The 24,652-nt window shown below is 36.8% G+C and overlaps 1 protein-coding gene across 3 annotated transcripts in view; it reads left to right on the top strand.

The window, feature by feature from the left end:
* Positions 1 to 24,652, top strand: part of MTA3 (metastasis associated 1 family member 3) — a 131,998-nt gene that overhangs the window by 88,592 nt on the left and 18,754 nt on the right. For 2 of the 3 annotated variants that reach the window (XM_069852923.1, XM_069852922.1), the window contains exons 16-18: positions 4,688 to 4,834; positions 15,571 to 15,602; positions 22,908 to 23,062. In XM_069852923.1, the coding sequence (XP_069709024.1) occupies positions 4,688 to 4,834; positions 15,571 to 15,602; positions 22,908 to 23,062 (334 nt within the window). The remainder of the gene's footprint in view (positions 1 to 4,687; positions 4,835 to 15,570; positions 15,603 to 22,907; positions 23,063 to 24,652) is intronic. The other variant, XM_069852924.1, reaches the window with a different exon arrangement.

The raw sequence follows: 24,652 nt of genomic DNA on the forward strand, positions 1-24,652 counted from the left end.
AGTAATTGTGATTCCTTATTAAAAAAAATGAAAATCAACCCCTTTGCAAGGAACCACTACTGACTATTAAATATTTACACTGTTATGTAAGAGTTGAGATACCCCAGGAGCTTTTCATTGATCCTGGAATATAGAAAACAATCCACTGATCAGAGGAGCAGGGAATAATTCTACAGTATATTAATCCCATTCTACAGAAATGAAGCTGAGAGTAGAACTGAGTCTAGATGTTTTGCTCAAAATTTCAATCAGTGGGGTTTTTTGTACTAGAACAATATAAATAATAACAGTCTCTTGAGTAGAAATAGAAATCAGCTATTAATGTAGTTACAACTGTTCTTCCAGAATATCAATTTTAACAAAATCTAAACTTCAGAAAACTGGATAGTGAAGAATTAGTGCCCACTCTTCCTGAATTTTGATTCCTCCTGCCCCAGAGCTTAATAAAAAAAAGGCTGTGGTAACTTTCCTGCAGGCATCCCAGCTGTGTGTGTTGTGCATGTTGTCATTCAAGTGAATGAGGAAAGGACTGCTTTGATCGACTTGGTGGAGCTGTGGTTGTGAGGGGACAATCCAGCTGGAGACGGATGATTCATCTGGCTGACCCTGTTTGTGCAGCCAAAAGAAGAAATGGTAGCACATGTAATCTTGGAAGATATTGCACGGTTTTAGTGCCATGTTATTGAGACAGTGCAGGGCCCTCTTGATACCTCTGGGAGCATGCCTGTAGGTGTAATGCGAGTGCATGGATGAACAGTGTCAGTATTATATAGGCGAGGGTTTTGTAGAAGATTAACAGTGCTAACATATCCCAGGTATGTAAAGTCTGCTTGGCAATTGACTGTATGAGAAGTGAACGTATCTTACTGCAGCTGAAGGTGAATAGCACGTGTTGTAAGCATATAAAGTGTATCCGGTGTAGTTATGGACATGTGTCTGAATTAGCTGTACAAGGGTGGCTAGAAAATGTTTTTCTGTTTGCCATCTGGCTTGTTGGAAGTTTTAGTTTAGTTTATGATGGGTTTTTGTTTGGGATGTTTGTGTGTTCCAGTGAATTAGTAATGCTTGCATTATTTTCTCATAAAATTTATTAACTATAATTTCATAGCTTATACAGGAAGCATTTGGTTTCTTTTTGAAATGTCTTCCATGCATTTCCCACAGACATTTACTGTAATATAGTTAACTGTGTCTCTCAGGGCACCACTGTTTTCAACTCTGCTGGTAAGGCAGAGAGGATTTCAGTGCCCTGCGCATGCTGGGTCATTGCTTCCTTTTTCCCCCTGTTCTGCTTCTTGACTGCCGGTTCCACAGGTGTGAGGTAGGTGAAGTGTTAAAAGTTGGCCTTGTGCTCCAGAGAGTTGGGGCTAATCCCCTGTAATCTTTTCAATCATCACTGTCCTCTATTACCTCCTAGCTACAAGGAAACAGGATAAGTTTCCAGCTGGGAGCCTGTTGAGGGGATAAGAGGAGGGTGCAACTTCTTGAGCACCTCGGGAATCCAGGATGCTTATTTAAGCAACTCAGAGGGAGACTTGACTTTGGTTTGGTTTGGTTTGGTTTTACCCTGGTGGCATTAGTTGAAATGGAAGAAGTTTTTAGACTTGTTATTGCTATTTAATTGCTTGAGGCTCCAACCTAGTCTAAAAAAAAGTGTTCCTGGTACATTATTCAATTACTGTTTCTTATTCCTGTTTTATTTTTATTTCAAAAATGATCATACAGTCTGAATCTGGACAACTGGTTATTTATTGGTTGTGTGGCTAAAGGGATAATTTGGATTTCTTGGTTCTTATAGTTAGTTCTCTAAGTTAGCAGGATGTGCCAGTGGCTAGGAGATTTTCAGTGAAGAACTAGGCAATAGAACAAAAAGTAATAGCAGCAGGAATTAAAAGATCCCTAATTACTATTATTCTGTAATACGGTAATATGATGGGATAATATAATTCAAACAGAAGCCCTGAAATGCCTCATTACCTCTCTTAGGTGTGATGAAGCAGCTGCTTAGAAAGTGCTGATGTAAAGCATGCAAATATTTGAAGCAAGCTTATATATAAAGGTTGAATATGTATAGTGTGAAGATCCCAAGAAAGGACTCAGTCCACTGACAAGTGGTCCTGGCTGTTTAATTAAAGTTCCTTTCTATAGCTTAAAAGGAGACCTTAGTCTTGCTACCTTCCTCTACTGCAGAAAGAGAAATAACAGGTTTGTGGTAAACTAACAGAGGACTAACAACCTCCAGAATGAAAAAAGTCAAAGGAAGGAAATGCTTCCTTCTTCAACTGTTCACTCATCCTGAAAATACAAAATTACATCCCCTATACACTCTAGGCAACAGGAGTTTATGTGTTTTTGTATGATGATCCAGCTGGTGGGATTATCGTGGATGCTACCGAAGCTCTTCAGCAAATAGGATAGTATTTTAGTGGTATCAGACCTGAAAATTAATAATTTCCTTCAGAAAATTGGAAAAGATTGCCAAATGAGCATTTTGGAATCCAGATTACAGTTGTCAGCAAACAGTGCAAAGCTTTCTGTTTCAGTTAAAGTTTTGCTTTAGCAATTAGTACTGTTCATTAAGCACGCCTCTGTTCCCATTCAAGTAAAAAAGCAAAACTGTCATTTTTTCTCTACAGCATGAAAAATGGGACATGCCATGAAATCTGCTGGGAGCTCGGTGTACCTAAATTCTTTTTATGAAAAGCAGATGAGTAGTGCAGCGAGTGGCAGTAAAAAGCTCTCGTTTAAGTGATGAGAAGATCGAGGACATCAAACTAGCCTTGACACCCAAATCTACAGGGCTGCCCTGAAGCAATTTACCTGTCCTCTAGCTCTGTGCTATTCCTGCATGGTTTAGTGTTTGATAGGAATGGTTGGACTCGATGATCCGGTGGGTCTCTTCCAACCTGGTGATTCTATGATTCTATGATTATCCCGCTCTACTCCTTCTAATATGACCCTCTTGAAGCATCTTGGATGAGGGTGTTCATGCTTTAAGAATAAGGTTGCAAGCTGTGACCAAACCAGTGATTAACAATTAAGAAAAGTCTTTTCAAATGTGAAAATTGTTGGTGTCTGCTCCTGGCATGCTGTTCCCAGTACAGGCTGGCCAAGTCATTGTGGCCATCCAACTCCTTTCCTTGGATACTGATGAAACTGTTTGACTGTCACACCTTATTGTGGCACCCCCCACCCTTCCCCCCAGCCATGGCTCGGGTGGATGGGTTTGGAACTTGCAGGCTGTGTGTGAAAGGCTTGTCATGGGAGTAAAAGCGTGAGGCCAGGCAGGCGAGCGTTTGGATATCAGACATCCATGGCATTTCTGAAAGAGAAAAAATCTGCTATTCCAACAGTCTTCGTGCAGCGGTTTCTGTTCCTCCTGTGTGATAGCCCTGAAAAACAGAGGCCAGAGGGCCTTCTCCTTGGGTACCTGGCCTTGTTTTAGAATGCAGCTTCTACGTTTTAGAAGTTTCCCAGCCTCTGTGTTTTATTTTATAAATAGAAAAGCAGAAACACTCTTCAAGAGGTGCAAACCTGGGCTACAAATGCGAAAGTACTTAATTTTTGTCTTCTGATCTTACTCCTCTTGGACACCTGACTTTTCTGATCTGTCTCCCAACCCCTGTGCCCTCACATTCTCAGCCCAGAAGTCCCTTCTGCTCGGAAGGTAAATCGGGTGGCCATCTGTAATCAATTGCAAGTGTCTCACAACCTGCACAATGCCAGCAGCTGGTGCCCTGTGGCTGTATCAGAGGGACAGGGACCCGTCTTCAGGTGGTCCGACTTTCCTCACAAATTCGAGTCTGTACAAGGACCTATGCAGTGGTGACAGTTTGAGCCCAAATGTCTGATGAGAATAAGCTAATTGGTGCAGCAAGTTCCTGGTGAAGGAGAAGCAGACTATCCTTTTGCCAGTTTTATCTGGCAGATAACTGAGAATTTTCCATACAGTTCCATCAACTTTCAGCAAACAGAGCAGCTGCCACCCTGAAACACTGGCCAGTTCTTTCACTCCCTCCTCCAAAATAATCCTGCTCCATGAACTGCATTAGATACTCAGGGTTATTTGAAACTGCCCAATAATTATTCTGACTGGGAATCTGGCAGTACATGGGGAGCCCAGGGCAGTCTTAATGATTTTTGTGTTCCTGCTGCAGTTTCGCACTAGTTTTAACTTCAGAGCCCTGTGGTGGCTGGCCCTCTGACTCTTGCACCTCTTGATTTCTGTTCAGAAAGTTCCCTCAAAGCTTGTTATTCTGACAGAAAACATTGAATAACTTGAGGTATTGAGGTGATTTCACTGTAATAAAATGTTTTTATTTGCTTTCTGAAAAATCTGCAGGTATGTAGCTCCAATACAAAACTCCGAAGGGTAGGAAAATGTAAACGTAGACCCGTCTCAGATTGATTTGTAGTTACATTAGCTCTTCATTCTCTGAAATTCTTACACATCTACATTATAGCATTAAACTTGGGCAGTCTAAAGTGAAAGAGGTTTTTTTTCCCTGGAGGTATGAAGACTTGTATATGAATTGTTATTCAAGGCCCTGTAAACCTACTCATGCAGAAAAAAACTTACTTTCATTTCACTGGGAGCGTGGATATAAATTTAACTTGTTGAACAGACTATTTTTATTTTTTTTTAAATCAAGTACTTACAGTATCTCTCTCTTTTTGTCTCAAACAGAGATTCATCCTGCAGTGAAACCCAATGTAATCAGATCAACACCAACCCTTCAAAGTTCAAATGCAAAACGACTTCTTGCGCCTTCTAATCACTCTTCACTAAGTATTTTGGGGAAAAGAAACTATAGCCATCATAATGGTCTTGATGGTATGTGAAGGAATTAAAAAGGAATATTCTTTAAGTGTTTGAATCGCAAAACTTTTTTGTGGCTCTGAGGTGATACTAGATATGGGGGTACTGGCCAACAGAAATATAAGATGTGGATAGTATAATTATAGCATTGTTTCTTAATGCAGTAAATGGTAGTGCTTATTTATTGAACATAGATGTATTAACGCAATCTCTTGCAAGAAAGTACTTTTGCCATTTTTCTTACCATTCTTGATATGTAAGAACAAGAAATGAATAAGAGATTTGCTAAGGCAGAGATGCAACAATGCTTTCTTTCAGCTTACTGCATTGTGTTTTTATTTGAAGATATATTTTGCAGAGATATGCAAAACCTTTTGAATTACTCTGTATGAAATTACTTGGTACATCACTAAATTGCTAAATACTGAACCTGCTAGTTTACAGCCAGTCTCTTTGCTGGTATGTCAGTTCTAAACTCTGCTTAGTCTGGATTCTCAACACTGTTATTGCCAACGGAGGGAAAATAGCTTTTATCATTGTGCATCCCAATATTGGTGTCACAAAGTCAGTTAAACCAAGTCATAGTCCTGGCAATAAGGACTGGTGGAAGGGAGGAGCTTTTTAGAAAGCAACTGTCCCTGCACTTTTGCCACTTGCACAGTAGGAAGGAAAAGGGATGTCACAGAGATACTGGATAGGCTTTTCCTGTACATTGTGCAGCATCAGAGGTGATGTTTAAGCCTGGTGTGTCCAGCCACTTCATTACAGTATGATGCAAATGGAGAGTGAACATGAAGCTGTGCAGAAATAATGATGGATATTTGTAGGTAAGGCTGACTTTTCTCAAATACTCTTTATTTTCTTATCTTGAAAAGTGACTGTGTATTACTACATTTTTTTTTTTTTTAAATTATTAACAAGAAGAAAGATTTTCATCTGAATTATGAACAGTAAATAAGAGTAGAATCCAGCAGGATATCATTTGCTTGCACTGAAAATAAATGCATACGTTTCTGGACTCTCATTTTGTGAGATGTAACTTCTGTAAGCCATTAGCTTATTTGTTCTGTGGTTGAATAAGTTTGTTGAGATGAGAACTCTGAAAGAAGTCAGGCTCTGAAATAGGCTGTTCAGTGAACGAGGGCTGCTTTCTTCTCCACTAATGCTGGCCGTTAGATTGGACTCTCCATATGAGCTGAGTGATGAATGACTTCCACCTCAAAATAAAGATGGTGTTACATTTGTACCACAGAAAAAGCTGTAGCAATGATTTCAAGGTAAATATTATTATCATCATTATCATTATTACTATTATTATTATTGTTATGTCTCTATGAGGAGGCATAGTTGGAAATCTTTAAAATGTTTCTTCTACTTAGTATGGATGCTCTTTTCAAAGTAAAGAGTTCATAAATCCGGTCATTAGCCACACTGATTAGTTTGTATCAAACAATTGGCTCTCTGTGTTAAGGCAATTTGCACAAAATAACATTGAGTTTGAAAAATTAGTATTGAGAACTCTTAAGTAATTCCTTTAGAAGTTATTTATTTCTGCTTCACTATTTTCTATGAAAACATAACTTACTGGAAAGTATATATCCTAAATGACTGAAATCTATGTTTTATTAGTGTAAAAATGGCTATTTTACTATTTAAAATGGCTATTTTGGTTCTTGTCCTAGTCCCTCTCTTTAATTAAAAGCCTGCAAAGTATAAATACAATAAAAAAAAAAAAGCAATAAACTAGTACTAATGATACTCAACAGCACAGGTCCTCTTTTCTTTTTGACTTAAAACCAATTACCTTTAACATTTACCATGTCACTTCTTCTCTGGTTATTGGTAAATATTAAATACATTTTAAGGCTATAATTTATCCAGCTCCTTTTCAGTAAACAGCAAATCTCAGTGACCAGGCCAACCTGGGAACTGATGGTTTCTGTGTAATTGCACTGACCATGGCAATACGATTCATGCAATGAAAGGTTTTACCAACCTCCAGAGCTTTTGTGTTACTATGCATGTACTAAAAAGCCTTTTTAGTTCTAAAATACTATTGATTGTTGCAGGGTTTATTACACTATATCAATTAACAGTATTCAGAAAGCCAGCTATGGAGATGATGATATAATCTATCTTTCAGTGCATTCTTTAGTGAAAAAAAACCAAACAAAAAAGAGCACAGTGGGCTTTTATTAAGTCTTATCTCTTGCTATTTTCATAAACTTAATGTAACTGACACAGAAATGCCTGCATATTCAGGATTGCTTTTTTCCAACAATATTATTAATTAGTTGTAAAGAAGCTGTATCAATGTATTTACTTAAGATGTACAATAATTTGCAGCATTCATGTAAATGTAACTTAGACTTATATAAATGTATATTTAGATTGGCATATTAAAAGTCAGTCTTACTGCCTAGGTGAGTTGAGTGCCATATTTTGACAGAATTTGTTATTAACAAAGTAATAATTATTGGCTCAGAAATAAAGCAATGTAATATGGAAATGGCACTTCTGTATGCCTGTAGAGAGGAGTGGGGGAAGTTTATTAGAGACAATCATTAATATTGATTTGATGCTTTTAAAAGTAATAACAAGAACATGATTAGTATTTGAGAAGCTCACTTGCAGCCCAGAAAGCCAACCGTATCCTGGGCTGCATCAAAAGAACTGTGACCAGCAGGTCAAGGGAGTTGATTCTCCCCCTCCGCTCTGCTCTTCTGACACCTCATTTGGAGTACAGCATTAAGTTCTGGAGTCCTCAGAATAGGAAGGACATGGATCTATTACAGCGAGTCCAGAGGTGGGCCATGAAGATGGTCAGAGGGCTAGAGGACAGGCTTAGGAATTGGGCTTGTTTAGAGGCGAGGCTCTGGGGAGACCTTAGAGCAGCCTTCCAGTACGTAAAGTGGACCTACAGGAAAGCTGGGAAGTGGTTCTTTATCAGGGAGTGCAGGGATAGGACAAGGTATAATGGTTTTAAGCTGAAAGAGGGTAGATTTAGTTTAGATATTAGGAAGAAATTTTTGACTCTGAGGGTGGTGTGGCACTGGAATGTGTTGACCAAAGAAGTCATGGATGCCCCATCCCTGGTGGTGTTCAAGGCCAGATTAGATGAGGTTTTGGGCAACCTGATCTAGTAGCAGGTGTCCTTGCCCATGGCAGGGGGGTTAGAACTAGGTGATCTTCAAAGTCCCTTCCACCCCAAACATTCTGTGGTTGTATAATTTCTTAGGGAGGCCTTACGTTGGCTTGAATCTTGATTTTTGGCCAGTGCAGCACAAGTTTTCCTTTCATTTTCCCACAGATGCACCACCAGCAAGAGTCTGGTGCAACTCTGAAGGATGAGGGAGCCTGTCATTTCTGACTACTATTGCTTGATCTTTACTGAGAACGATGAGGCAGCTCATTTATCTCTTCATAAATGGTGGGATTTGTGCCCTGATATCTTGCTGTTTGCCAATCTGAATGTCAATCGCTGCTGGCTGACAGATGTAGTTGTATGCATGAAACCATGTATAAGGCATAGACATAAATAAAATTGCACTGCTTGAGTATTGTGTATTGTAACTGGTCAGATAGATCTTGTAGATATTTGTGTCCTTTTTTGTAGGAGGAAGGTTTTTTCTGCATGATCTATGAAAAGTGTTCTGTCCTTATATTTTCAAACCACAGCAGGTCTTATAGTCTGTAGGATGGAATGAAAAAAATCCTGAAAGCTTTTTTCTTTCCCATTCTGGAAAAAAAATCACAATATTTTGGGGAGTTTTCGTGTAATATGCATGCTGGTGCTTTTAACTATTCTGAGATGCAGAATTTCCATTGCTGTTGTCAGCAGTGAAAATAGTCTTTCAAATAGGAAAACTCTGTCTTCAGAAAATCACGATGCTGCAGAATGTTTCGTGTACCCAGTTTTATGACTGGAGTTGATGATGGGAAGATTTAGGTGTGACTGTAAAATGCTTTGTAGATATTTTGAATCTGATATTTAAATTACAGTGTCTGAAATTATTCTGAGCAATTACTTTCACCCACAAGCTGCTTAACTATGAGCAACAGTACATCCATGTAGTCAAGTTTCACGTCAGGCAGTTGTTTTGGCAGGGTGAGTAATGATAATTTTCCATATAATATTTGGAATGATCAGATAATTTTACAAAAGAATAATCTCTGTCAACCAGCAGGCATTTCCTTACTTTTACATGTGTCAGAACCAGAATACCTACAGTATGCCCAAGATATTAACATCACTAACAAGGTGCAGAAATCAGTCTGTGCCTATTGATACCATTTCAATGACTTGTGGGCAGAAATAAGAGAGCCCATTGGTCTTAGCTGAAGAGACTTTAATCAACAGCCTTGATCCTCCTTCTCTCTTACTGTTTCCAGACCTTTTATGCTGAATTTCAGGCTGAGGTGTCCTGATGCCTCAAGAAGATTCTTTCAGAAGTCAGATCTGTGTTCCTGAATATACTGAAGTTTGCAGCTGTACGCAAGAATGAGATAGCAGTTTTGGGATCTGTTGTCCTAGGAACCTGCACATCTCTTGCACAGCAAGATATGAAAGTGGCGTGAGCAAAGGGAGAAAGACCTCAAAACAATGTACCTCTCTTAGGTGCTGTTTTGGTTAATCTTTCTGTCTGTGCTTGTAAGTAATAGTATTGGTTATTGAGATGAGTTTATATTTCACTCCTACTATTTCATGGGGAATTTCAGGCTCTCCTTTGACAAACACATGAAAATATAAGCAGCCTAACTGACAAGCAGGGTAGACTAGAGCCTTTCCTGCCCCATTTTCTTGAAATGGAGAAATAAATTCTATTCTATGTTTCATTAAAATTAACATCATGTAAACCTGTGTGAAAGCATATTACAGGGAGGGAGTTTTCACTGTAGGATGGAATTTCTTGGCAGAGGGAGTTGTGTTTTCTTAAAGGTGTCTAATCATTGTTATCACAATGCTATTTTTTGATACAGATGGAGATGTTCTACTGTGGCGGCAGGCTAGCAGCGTGAAATACATTGCAGGAAACATCTGGCATTCCATTACTTTAAAAAATAAAACCTTTAGTTTTCTCTTACATAATAACAAAGTGTAAACCTACCTAAATTGCTATAAACCTCATTTTACATACTGATGATTTCCAGCTGAAAGAAAAGAAAGGAGATGTGATAAATAAGCTACTATGTGAATTCACTTCTATGATTTCTCCCATGCTGAAACACAAAGTGTGATTAATGTTGAGTTGTGTATACCCACTCTTCTCGAAAATGAGAAAAAAAAGTTATATATTGGTCCATGGTTAGGTTTCCCTCTGAAATTTACTTTGAACATGTGTATTCTAGCTTTGGTCCTTGGTATAGCCAGCAAATGTTTTGAAATATTTGGCCACAGATCTCTTACTAAAATATGTGCACTGATATAGATGGAAATGTGAGCATGGAAAGTAGATCTCTCTGGAAAGAATGATGTTGTGTTACTGTCATTTACTGGAGAGGCAGAGGACTGTGAAATGAATGTTTATGACTCTTGGTTATTTCCCAACATATATCACTGAAAGCTTTTATATTTGTCATGAAGTGAAATGCTTTATGGTAAAAGACTTTTCATGCCTTTCTATACAAAGTCATTAAAGCCATCTCTGACCCTCAAGAGATTAACCTAACAAGCCTTTATACTTTGGGTTTTGCACTTGAGCAAGAGTAGCTAATTTCTGTCTATTTTAAGTGTCCAATTGGAAGTAATAATTTTAAATATTTAGTAGAAAAGTAAGGTGCTCTAAATGTTGCATTTCTGTGGTCAGTATATTCTCTTGTTTTTGCAGGGGTACGAATGATGATACTGGAAATGATGAACTAGTAACAACTTCCATAGCTCAGATTATGCACATGGAAAATTATGTAGTCTTTAATTACCCCACATCGTTACTCCTGACATTGTCAGTCATCTGTAGAAATAAACTACTACATCTCATGTTTGCACACCTCAAGCCATTTTTCTTTTTTTTTTTTGACTTATGAAACAATGTCTTCATTCCTCCAACCCCCATGACATGACTTACATTGCGACTTACATTGCAACTTAGCAGGAAAAATAATCAGCAAAGAGGATAATATTTAAATCTGTGTAAATTTTTGTCCAAAAATAGAAGATAAATCCTTTTTTCCTGTAATTTCTTAAAGTTGAAAAAAATATTTATTACCTTGCAGTGATAAATGTGCAGTCATCATTTGTCTACACTGAATTCACAATACAATTATCTCCCAAGTGTTGGAGGTTCTTTGATTACAAATAAAATATCAGTCTTCCATTCTGTGGCTGAAAACTGCTCAAGCTGCAGGATATTTTTTTCAGTGGGTGAAGGTAAGCAGTGTGACTTTCCTCTGAGAAAGACTTGTTCCAAAACATTAGCAGAGCATATCACTGTGTTGTGGGTTTTTTTGAATAGAGACAGACACTGATTGCTTTTGTTTTGCAGAAGTCAAAATACAGTATCTATTTCTCAAACATATTGTATCTTTGAAATGTAAGTTATTTGCAAGGATGGAAATACATTAGAATTACGGGATTTTTTTTGCTTTCAAAAATGTGTCCTTGGACTTTTAAGTTGGCTGCTTTGCCACCTTTGGTTCAGAAAAAAACACAAAACAAGAATTGCAATCATGCTTTGATGCACACTGTGAGTGTGCCAGACATCACTTACATTTGGTTGTGCTGAAAAATCTAATACTTAGGAAAAAATAGCAGTGTTGTTATCTCAATATTTAGTGATGTAACATGTGGTTCTGATAATAGCTGGGGTTAGAAGAAGCAAGCCATGTGGGATTGCAGATGGAGGAAAGGGCAATTCATGGTGAACTGCCTCATTTTTGCTTTGAATCAGGGTTGGGTTTTTTATAGACAGGTAATATGTAGGCTTGACATTGCAGTAGCTCTGGCTTTTCTGACTGGCAGAAGAAATCAGCTCTAGAACCAGCAAACGATAAGAACAACACTATAATTAACTTAATATTTAAAACACAATGCAGATAACCAGAAACTAATTCCTGGAATCCCTACGATTCCCTAGTATTATTTTAAAGAATTAAAGTTGCAGAAAGAGAATCCTGTCTGTTGGATAACAGGATTAGCAGCGTATTACCTCATGAATTACGTGTTCTGGATTCAAGATCTGGAGTTCATATTTAAAGTGCTTCTGTGTATGATTACTGTCAAGTAGGTTGATTATTTTTTGTAAGCAATGATTGCAGAGCAATAGTTCTTAACAATTTTAGTACATAATGCAATAGGGAAGGCACTTTCAGAAAGTGCTTAGGCAGTGTAGCTGGAAAGATCCTGTGTCTAGGGAAAATGCTTTGTGATAACTTTGTACTTTATTGTGCTTTTTGCTTTTCTTGCCTATAAATTGTTTCTCCAGTGTTTCAAATCTGTATCTTGGGACACTAAGGATCTTCCTCAAATTAAGCCAATCTTGTTGTGAGTAGGATTATAAGTTATATATACATATATATTTATTTTTTTAATAATACTTCTGAAGTAATGCTTAATGTCACTTATTCCATTGTTACAAACTGGTAGGAAAAAGAACAAATTACATTACTTAAAGTATTTGTAACCCAAGTGGAGAAGAAATAATGAACAGTCTTCCTTCCTGAGCTTATTTAATAAAGTCTCCTTTCAGCTGAAGATGTACAAGTGCAGATTATAGCTTTGCATAAAATCATTTGCTGTAGGAACTCATTTATAAACCAAGTTTCCACTGGTGCCAGTTTCATTGAAATTTGAACCTGGTTACTTAAATTCCTTAAAGCATTCTAAAACTTGGGAGATAAAACTGAAAATCCAAAGTTTTGTCTTCTGTTCTGTTGAACACTAAGACATTTATGGTTTCAAAATCAGCTCTGTTGCCCTCAAGCTGCATTGGAGGTTGCATAGTTGTGCAGAACTTCTGTAAAATATGCCTTTTGAATGCTACATGGCTGCTTTTTTAGTTGGAAGCAAGGACTTTCTTCCTTAGTTGCCTTAATTAAAAGCAAAGTTTTCTACAGAATTGGCTGATGTGTATTCATGTGTAAAAATTGGTCAGAATCCTGCCAGATCAGGGTGTGATTGTTTTCTGGAAGAAATCAGTGTCTCCTCAGTTCTAAAATATGAATATTTGGGTATCAGAGCATGTAAGAGTTTAAATTGTGTAACAATGCCACCTTAATTACTAGTCTCTGCAAGATCCTAGAATCTTTAGACTATGTCTACCCAATGAAAAGATATGTGAAAAAAAGAGAATGCTTGTATCGTGATATAACACAGGGATATTACTCTACAAATGTAACAAATCTTCCTTCACTTTGCCCAGTTTTATTTATAGGTTATCAATAAGGTAATAGCCCGGAGTTAACAGCTGTTGGCATTGCATGAGAGAGTCTGTAAAATATTCTTCAAAAATATGCTGTTTAATAGTCTCCAGGTACATTCAGCTGTTTCTCAGTTCTCTTTAGGGAGATATTATCTCTTTCACTCAGTTATCTGTGGAACTGGCAGAGGGACTGAGTATTTTGGAACAATTGTGACTAAGCATAGTTTTTATAGATCTGGCATATAAAGTTATGCTAAAAGCATAACACCTCCAAATAAGGGTGAAGATTTTATTACTGGAATATCTGAGGATAAAAAGTATGAATTTTTGCTTGTTCATTTTGATCTTTTGGGAGGTGACTGGAGGTGCTGTGTGATATATCTTCTCTATATTTTAAGGGAGGAGTCCTATCATTTTTGTTTAACTTGATAATTCTGTTTAAATTGATTATTCAACAGGAAATGTTGTTGTGGTCTTGGAGATAGGTGGCTGGTTGTTTTTTTTTTCTCTGAGTAGTTAGGCTTATAAATGGAATGAATCCTTGTCTCAAATTATTCAGGTATTTATACCTCCATGAATGCAGTCTCTGGGTTTTCTCAGGAGCATTCAGGTTATGAAATGTTATTTCACTGGGGTGTTAAAAAAATAAACTTGTAATAACAAAAATATCTTTACTGTGAAGATAAAAATTGAACAGATTATAGAGTTCTTTACTCTGATCTACTCTTACTTTATAACAATGTCAAAGATATTTAGCTATCAGGGAACAATAGGCTGTCACAGTATTTAATTTTTATACTTACTACCAGTTTAAAACTTGCCTGGAGGTCTGGTGACCTAAATGTAGTTTTATATATGCTAATTTTTGTGTGAAAAAAGATTAAAAGGAGGCTGGGGGAGGACTTTACAACTAAAATATTGATGACTTTAGTTAGCTTTTCACATTACAGAACCTTTATCAATGGGAAGTTATTGATACCTATATTGAGAAATATATATAATTTTTTTAAATTAGATTTCATACAGGATGAAAACTTGTACAAAAATAAATGTAAACTAGATACAAGGATTACCACTGAATATCAGTTTGAAGTTTCTAAATTGCCTGAGATGTTTAAAATTGCTTGTCTTTATTTATATTAGTGACTGAACTATATGTTCAGACTGGCTAAGATGACTCCTCAAAATGAAAGAGAAACACCAGTTTGAGAGTATAATTACCATTTTTTTTCAGAAAGAGGTGTCCAGCTGTTCTTTCTCATGCCCTTTTAATCTCTCGAACACTATTTTTAACATTGACAAAACCCCTGGAGAATTCTTTGTGGAAGTGATGCCAATTGGGAGCTCCATAAGAACTGCAATTTGAACCAGGGGGAGAGTGACTAAACCATTGTAATTATTGTACATTTATGTCACTTGTAGAATTGAGACTCTGCTGATTCAGTTAATGCAGAATTGTATACATTTTACCCAGAACTGCAGGTGGTGTTGCTTAATGTGTCTTCCTTAGGAACTCTGCATGCTATAGCCGATATGATGTCCTACCCAAATTTTTGAGCAAATCTGTGAGATTGCTATTAACACCATCCTGTATCTTATAGATCAGCAGCAAATTTTCTTGCAGATTTTTAATTGGTTAGGAGATTCTTTAGTTACTGCTTAGAAAAAGAACACAGTTGTATGTGGCAACTGTAGTGTTTTGAAGCAAAAAAAAGTGACATTTGTGTCCCGTGATAGGGGGGCAAACAAGTGTAGTTTACTTTAAACCACAGGGTGAAATCTGTTAGCTATTGGCTTAGTAGTGATTCCTCAGCAATTTTATGTAAATATAGTCATGAGTTCAATTGACTGACTCCGGATTTATCATATGGGAGAGAATAATTAAGGTTTCTGGATGTTACACTTCTCAATATATTTTGTCAATTTCAAACTGAGAATCTATCTGAAAATTCTCAGAGAAAGGATTGTCTAATTTTTACAGCTTTTTCAAGTGGGAATAGTAATGGAATTATGCTGATACTATTTGTATTTTTTTTCTTCAGAACTAATCCTCCATGTTAAATGATGCCATATGTTAAAAGCAAAATGAAAAAAATGACTTCTTGAAACATGAATTATGAACTAGTTCCATTTTTATATTTTCTTGCAGAGGAGGGTAATTAAGCCAAGCGAATGAGTGCAGTTAGGAGCATACTATAGTGTGCTATATATTTTCAGGACCAGTAACGATTCTCATGCTAGTTCCATGAGAAATCTTTCCAGTCTCTGCGTTTCTGATATGTTCACTGTTGTGTCTGAACAGTTGTGTCTTAGCCCTCAGGGTGAACAACAGAAAATAGGGCTTTTATGGATAAGGACAATACTCTAACACACTGTGGCTCTTTTGTTTTCCAGAATCATCCAGCCATACGACAAGAACGATAATGGTAAGTATAGAGGGGATTATAGGTATCGATCTGTCTGTAGATGTGATTTTTCTTTGGAAAACAAAGCAAATATATTAGTATTCTAAGTTGTCAATGTGGTTTTTTATGAAGTCCAGTATCACTGTATACGTGTTTGCCACTGCATTTCTTGAAAGATCTTGGAAAATAATAGGTGGTCAAATAGCCTAAGAAGTACCAGTGCTGTCAGTTGGAATAGATGAAAAGTCCAGCTCTGTGCTATGTATTTAAGTGATTTATTTTTTTTTATTATAGCAAATTAATGTTGATAAAATATCTTGCATTCTATGTGTATCATACGTGTCAGAGCACATTTTAAGTTCAAAACAAAAGCGGAGTAATTTTTTGCATCCCATTGAGCTCGATGATCCTTGAGGTCTTTTCCAACCTAGTGATTCTGTGATTCCTGTGAGGCCATTTTCTGACTTTACCTTGAGTTTGACAGTTTGGGTTCTAGAAAAGGACAAATATTTAAACAGGCAGACAAGGCTTAAAAAAATGAGGTTCAGAACTTTTATGTGTTAAAATGTTGTGGAATTAGTGTCTATCTTGGACTTTCATACAGTAAGAAATTTTATCAGTCTCTGTTTCAAACTCCAGATAAAAGTGAGATAAGACTGAACAAAAACTCACATAAAGAAAACCTTTCTCTGACTGGGAATGATTCATCCCCGTCGTATAGGCATTCAGGTGGAGGACTATCCGCTTTTGGAATACAACCCACTTTTGAAAAAAGTTTTGAAATTTTAGAATAAAACCCAGCAAGGCATGATGTAAGCTTGTTTGTTTTAATTCCTACAGTTTTCACAGCGTCCCTTCAAGTTACTAGCTCTTCTGTATGTACAGCATTTGTGGGACACGTAAATTCGCACAAAGATACTTGATTCAGCAGGAGATAAAGGGTAAACTTAGTTTATTGCCTTTATCATCACTAGTCGCTAATAGTCCAGTGCAAATGGATAATAAGTAGGTAAGGACTACAGATCACAAAATTAGAAAATAGCAGAGATAAGACTGTAGAAAGTGATGTTTTCTACTGGATGTGATGTAATCCTTCTTTGTCATGAATTTGATTTAAATAGACCTATTTCAAAATAAGATGCTTAGAGATATTTAACTGTATTCCTCTCCTCTAAAGCTTTGGAAGGAATTGATATATATTTTTTCAATATTTCTTTTCAGTTCTGCGTTAGTGTCAGGAAAAAGGCTAGAGTTTATTGCTGAAACTGGTGAAAACATCACTTTATTTCCCCCATATTTTTTTTAATTTTGCTATTAATTTTACTCTGAAGATAACATAGTCTCTCTGACCCAAAGAAATGGGAGGGTTGCCTGTGTAAGTTTCTCCTCACAATGAAACATGGCCACACCTTAAAGAGAGAGAGGTTTTTAAATAACCTGAGCTCTTTGAGGTTCCTGTGTTGTGAACCTTTGTAGACCTCTCTGCTAACAACTTGGACCATTCAGAGTGATGTTCTGTAGTCAAAGCAGTGTACATTTATCATCTATTGCACTGAAGAAGGTGCAATTAAAAATAAGCATTCTGTTTAGACAGTGTGAAAAGGTTGTAACAATATGTCCGCTCTTCACTGTGATGAAACGTAACTGGATGTGTGATGGAAAAATTCTTACTCTCCAATGGGTAGGCAAAATAAGTCAGTAAAGCCACAAAGTACACTGTTTGGTGCATTAGGAACAGTATGAGATTATCTATTCAATACAGACACAGTAAAGCAATACTGCTGAGATCTACTTTTGAATGACTACTGCAATAAATAATTACTCAGAAATAAAGTCCCCCTTTTTTCCTGACTGTTTATGGTTAATATTGTAGCAGTCAAAAAGTTAAAGAATGATCTTTAGTCAGTCAGAATGTGAGAGGTATAGCAGCAAATCTGTATTCTACCTTGGACACTTTGATATAAAAAAGCTTTTGTCTTGCCAAGGTGAAGTATTTTAATTCTTTTAAGTTGCATTTATATGTGATGAATATAACGCAAGACATTAAATCTGATCTTGTCTCTGATGATTCAGATTATGTTAAAATCAAAGCCAATGATGAACAGAGTGTAGTTTGCTAAGGAAAAAGAAGTGCAGTTTTTGTGAGAACATTACAAAAATCCTTCTTCTGTATTTAAATACAATAATGCCTCTCTGGGTTATTTTGCCTCAGATTGTTATCCACAAAAATAAACTAGAAATAATTGTAAGGGTCTTTGTGAGGGTAGGTGGTGGAAGGGGATCTTCTATGTTTAAAATATAAAATAAATCTCCTTATACTGTGGATAGATGTCTCAGGCTTCCATTATTACTTTTCTGATTTATATAAATAAATATTTACTTCAAGTCCTGCTTTTAAAGATGTTCTGAGGTTATATAGCTTTCCCATGATATACAGAGGCTATAAACATTGTGGTATTTTAGCCCACATGCTCTGGAAAGTCAGTTGTTGTCTTTTTTTCCCTTTCCCTTGCAAATAAAAGTCATTGACTTGGCTTTTCAGCATTGCATCTATTTTAACTGTTTTGTGAAAGGCTGTATAGTAAATCAGGAGGTTCAAAAGTAATGCTTGAGTTGACACAGGTTTGGTTAATTTCTTGTATATGATCTGCAATCTGAAAAATCCTTTTTGTAACAGCCTTTGGGTTTCTTAAATGAAATTCTGTATCCAAAATGAATGTGTGCCTGTATGCTTGTATCAGCTTTTGCAACTCTGTGCTGTGTGGAGACTGTTTTGTAGTTTTTGCATTCATTGCAAATCTCTCCAAATAAGGAAACTAAACCAGCCCCAAACTTTGATGTTTATGAGAGGCATAATGCTAATGCCTTTGCAAATAAGAACATTTCAGGTGTGGCAAAACAGATTCAATACCTTATTTAAACTTAATGTAACTCTACACTTGTTTTACACTATATCCTGTATAATTAGGTCAATGCAAAATTTATTGTAGGAATTAATATGGATTATTGCCAATCAGCTGAGCATGCCTGATTTCTTCTAGTAATTTTTTTTTCCACGTAGTGAGCCTTTTTCTCTACTTGATTTGATTTGATTTTTTGTTTAAATATCCAACAGAAATTTAAAAAATGCTAATTTAAGGCGATGGGAGTATTTTCCTTTTCAAAAGGATGGGAGAAACTGTAAAAGGTCATGAATGCCTGTCCGCTTAGGAGTTTATGATAATCCAGCTAAATATTCTTTCAGCCACAGCATAAACGTTCACCATTAGTTTTTACATTTAAATAATGCCTGTTGGTGTTCTGTATTTATTGGTGTTCTGGATGTATTTTCAGAATCTTCAGTAGCTTTCAATGAATAAGTGCTAAGCCATTTACCTGCCAGTATAATTTTAGAAACTTATAGACAAAAACATCAACTGTGATTTGGGAGCTGAGTCTCACTGCTGAATTTGTATAAATTCTTCTCTTGACTTTCCAACATGCATCTTACTATCCTTGTGCTTGAAATTCCTCTAGGAGCCAGTGAGGAGATTTACCCTCCATAATAAAGATGCTATATTAAGTTGCCACTTTAACGTAAGGTGTTTGTGGAGTATCTTTGTAGGCCTCTTTGGAACAGTATCTAGACTTTGTTGGATTTGTAGCTGCCACTACAGCACATATCACGTGTATAGTGATGCTATACAGCCAGTTCCTTTTTCCTAGACACAGCAAAACATTATGTCTAGTGCACCTTGTGCAAAAGACCTGGATTTACAGTTAAGCAACTTACAGAATTAACAAATCTGTTCTGTTGCTTCCAGAAGATTTGGCAGAAAGAATCACATTCTTATGTAGCTTCTTCATGAAAGGGACTATTGCATTCACCAAATGTTGGAGGTGTCTCAGTTGCCCACTGGAAAATACATGTTTGTGTATGCAAATTAAAAATCCATGTCCCTGCCAAGTGAGTGTTGATGAGCAACACTTGCTAGCAGCTCTCAAAAATCGAGGTGTGCGCCAGCCTATAAGAGAGGTGCCCGCAGAGAAATGTTCCGGCAGGGGACAGATGAATCTGTGAAGACATTGTATGATAACAAATTATATTCCCATAAATTCCTCCTTGTTGAAGACCTTGGTTTCAGAGGCCTCTGTAGACATGTTCAATCTGCAGCATCGAGACCTGTTTGGCAGGTGAAACTCTTCCCAGGGATAACTCTGAGCTGACTTAAATATTTGTATCACTTATTGGATGTAACAGTGCCTGAACGAGATCTCCATTAGCCTCATGGTGTTTTTCTTTCAAGTGCACTCAAAGACAGGTTTTCTCTTTCATGTCTTTGGTGATCTTCCTCTTGATGGTGTATTTTTGGCATGGAACAATTTTGTCCTAGAGGTGCAAGAGATCTCACTGAATGTACCTAATTTGATATGAGGGAATATTTGGAAAAACGTGGAGGAGGATTTTTCCAACCTGTAGTTAGGAAATCTGGGTAAAGCTTCCGCTAATCAGGTGCTATTTTGTGATCTGCCACTGGTATGCAGACCCTTAATACCAGTGGCTTTATTGCAGAATCACAGTGCAGCTTATTAGTGATGAAAACAGTCAAAATCAAATTGTCAGCTGTTAGTTGCACATGGTGGTGTTATGATGAAATTATTGGAGTTTTCTGCATGCAAGGTTTTTGAATTAATAGGGTTTATGTAGTAGTACAGGGAGTATTCCTGAGGCTTTCATAACCTTTCTAGTGAAACTGTGCTATAGAAAATTTAAAATCATAAGAATAATAATAATAAAAAAATCCATTTAACAAGTACTTTACATAAAAGTTCCTTTTGCTCTTGATGTTGATATTAGCATGGCAGTGGCATAGAGTGCACATTTTTATACACAGTAGTAAATATATTTTTGGGTAGGAACTAATGAACTGATTTTCTACTCCACAACTTCAATTGTTATGATTAACTAGAAATTAAAGATAATGTTGTCTCTAGTACAGACTGGAGAACAATGATTTTCTCTAGTCCTGAAGTGAAATGTAATTACATTTCTTCAACTAGCTTGAAAGGGCCAGGGGAGAAGGAAAATAGAAGAGAAAATTCTAACCAATATGATGTAACCCTTGCAGCATTTTCTCTTATGTTACCTCTTGCCTGAATAAGAGTTAAGGTCTAATAAAAGTAGACAAAGCAGAAGTTGAGAACTAGTAGCAGCATCTGTCTCTTCCATGGGAAAGAGTATTACGAAAAAACACATTTCCCCCCCCCATCAGGCTGGACTTCAGACTTTATGCCATAGGAATTATGTTTTTTGTACCTTGTATGTTTCTTGAACATTTTTTGCCTGTGCGTGTTGTCTTGGGTAAAGGAAATATTCGGTGTTGTATTGGAAAGGAGCTTGTGAACAGATATAAACCATTATATTTGATAACTTAAACACATACCTAACTGGGGAAGCACAGCAGAAAAATTACTATTTGAGCCCTTGAATGTTCCTCTGTAGCATATGGCACTGGCACTTGCCAGACAAAAATAATGTGTGAAATCTGATGCATGACAGTTTTCTGTGCGTGAATTCTACTCACTTTTCCAGCACTCTCCTTTTTGTACATTCAGATATCTTCAGTTAAATACCTTTATGAATTTCTAATTTTTTCCAAACTATGTATTTTATCCTGAATTTATTCTAAATAATAGCTGAATTACTTCTAGTAGCATGGCCTTTAGCTCTTCCTCCTCACCAAAGCCAGTACAAAAATGTGTGAAAACCAAACTGCAGTCTAAACACTGAATGAAAAAATGGAAAAAACTGGGCAAATATTTAAAGGGACTACAGAGAGAGATTCACATCCCTATGTGCAACAACAGCTAAATTCATCATAAACCTTGTTTGTCTCTAAGACAAAGGAAAACAGTTTAGCTCTAAGAAAGAGTTACATATGACTCATTCAAATTTGATGTCTTATGGCTTTTTTTGTTCATGTTTGGTTCTACTGCATCAGATTGAAGACATGATGGAAGAGATTGTTCAGTTATTTGTACTAAAATAATGAACACTGGAAGTTTTTGTCAAATGCATAAAATATGTCCTACTAGAGGAAGCAAATGGTGTGGATCAGGGTGTATTGAAGGTTGTGGCATAATGTGAAAATAATGCATTGAGTACAAGTCTAAGAATTGTACAGAAGAAATGAGACCCCTGTTTATTATCTTCAGCTGTTATTTTTTATGACATGATTTAAGAGATCAGTATTGTGTTCTGTTCTGGTAGTCTTTGTGAATGCTACCAGCCCTTTTCTTACCCAGTGACTGCAGAACTAGTCCCATGAATGTGAGCGTTGTGTGTATTTTAGGAATATTACAAAAATGCTATCAGTAATGTGGAAAACTGGTATTATTTCACAAAGAAAATTGTACTTACTAAGAAAATGTGATGTTGAATCCACGTGAGAGAAAGAAAAACTGCTTTAATCAAATAGCATTATTAGTTAGTTCTGCTGAAAATCAGTTATGTGGGAAACCAGATCTGAATTTCCAAGACTGATGTATTTGTCATGGGATATTCTTTCAAATTGTTACCTACAGATGATATAGAAAACGTTATTTATATTCTCTCCTTTTCATATATCATAAGGCAGCTTTCCTCATTAGATCTGGGTATTTGCTCTCATTGCACAATTATTCCAGTTAAAGGTTTAGTGGAAAATTAATGCATCATTTTATATTTGGTGCTATCTATATTAAAATGAATATAGACGTGTTTCATTCATTTCTAATATATAGCGACCCGTAAGCAAACCTAGGAATCATGGTAGCAGCAAGGTGACAGAAACCTTTGTTTTCCTGCTTCCATTTCAGTTAGCAGCAGGACCAAGCCACTTGTCTTATTCAGTGACTTTCATTTAAAAAGAAATACTGGCAAAGTGAGGACCTATGATGTAAGAAGTATGAATTTTTTAATTGGATTAATGCCATACTTGGATGAAAAAAAACAAGTCTCCTCACATTAATGGGGTTGCCAGGGTTTTGCTGAGAAAATATCAATTCTCTTCTAAAATCAGGGGTTTCTGTTGTGGAGCTGCTTAATTCATGGCATCGATTCATACCTCAGTTTCTCCATGTGTACAATGGTATTAGCAATAGTTACTTCAGTTTCAAAAGAGTATTAAGACCTGTGGATAACAGATGTTCATGCTCACTGAGTGTTCTCTGACCCCTAGGTACTGGTTGAGGAAGACTAGCTGTTTTTTGAGAAGTGCTGCATGTGTGCTGATTTTATAGGAAAATCAGTTAACAGAATTATGCTTATGCTCAGGCAAATATCTTTCCCTTTTATTATGATTTCAGCATGCTGCTCCCCATGTTCACATGACTAATGGCAAGGCCTTGCAAGCCAGTGCAAGTGCCACTAAGGCAAGCACGATTCCAGTGATCAAGAGACAGAGGCAAAATTGGCTTGATGCTTCAGATGATGGCTTCTTCATAGCTACAGAAGAGACCAGGTGAGAGAAATGAAATCTAAGGAGGAAACGAGGTTTCACTGAATAAATGTTGTTGATCCACTATTTGAATAACAGTTTTTGATGATATTGTTTGAGGTTACATTACAGTGAAAAGCAATGTTACATCAAAAAAATACATCAAACATTGCACCTCCTGCATAGCATTATCATCAATATTTCGCTAATAAGACATAGTTAGGGCTACTTCTCTGTGGCAAAAATTAAAACTTTTTAATAGTTACTAATTGTAGTTCATGTACAATGAAATTTAAGGCACCTCTGATCATTCAACAAAATATAAATGCATCCACAAGGTAGATTTTACTCATAACTTGAAAAATAGATAGCACACAGTGGAGAAATATACCAGCAGATAGCATCTTTTTCAGGCTAGAAACTGATTTCCTTTAAAAGCAACTAAAATGATTGTCTTTTCCAGTCTTTCATTTACAGATTAATTGGTAAAATTTAATGAGCTTTTGCTTTTCCCAGTAGAGCTTGGTGTCACAGAAGAGTCACTAGTTTCCTGGAGGCTCCTCTGTACTTTTCTTCACCTGTTAAGACCTGGCCATTCCCTGATTTAATTCAGACTAAGCAGTTAGAGTTGGTTTTTGTAAGCTGTGGTGGCTGTTATTTAAAAACCTTTAAAATCTTGCTTAAGCAATGAGATTATTACAGCAAGTAACATCAGACTGCTCATCGCTTCTCTGATTATTTCACAAGCCTAGGAAAGTTGGTAGTTGAACAAAAATGTAAGTAAGAAATGAGGGAAGAGAAAGACTATATGTAAATGTAGAGCTAATGAAGGAAAATGTGCATATTTAGTCCCATTCATGGACAGCTAGGGAGGTCAAAATACTAGTACGTGACAATTTGGTGGTTATTTCAAGATCAATTAAATATGGCACTTCATTTTTCTTTGGTATACAGAATGCAACAATTCAGAGAGAGTGGTAGGAGGAGGATGAGCTCTTAGGCTTCTCATGTCTAGCTTTGATTGATAGCATTCACTATTTTGAGAGCTGTTTGATGCAAAGGGCTTGGTAGTATCAGACTAATACCTAATGATTATACTCTTGAAGTGAGACTGGTCACCTTTCAGAGCTTGACAATGTCGAACTTTTTTTTTAATTCTTATAGAGAAGTGCCTGTCAAAGGATGAGATGAGCCCTACACTGACAGTGTTTCTCTCCCCACTGATCTCAGACAACTGGCCTAGAACATATGTTTAAATTCTAGATGATTGAACTACAGTGAGATGAATCCTGCCTTTGCAAAACACTCATCCATGATAGCCCTGCCTGTTCCCATCTTAGGGAACTCCTCTCCTCACTCTCGTGTCTGTGGATGTCACACCCAGTCCAGGCACCAAGGAAAAACTTGCACTCTCTCCCCTTCTCCATCCATAATGGTGGTAAACAAGAGGCTTGGTCCTCAGGACTCTGCATCTCCTGCTTTTCTCCAAATCGTTAAAGTTTTAAAGGGTAACATTTGAAATCTGGTGTGGGGAACACAGGGCAGTTAAGCCACATTGATACAAGCAGATGCCTGAAAGTGCCTGCTGCATCACACTAGTCAGTGCAGAAGCAG

This window comes from Phaenicophaeus curvirostris, chromosome 2, assembly GCF_032191515.1.
Source record: "Phaenicophaeus curvirostris isolate KB17595 chromosome 2, BPBGC_Pcur_1.0, whole genome shotgun sequence".
Lineage (NCBI taxonomy): Eukaryota > Metazoa > Chordata > Aves > Cuculiformes > Cuculidae > Phaenicophaeus > Phaenicophaeus curvirostris.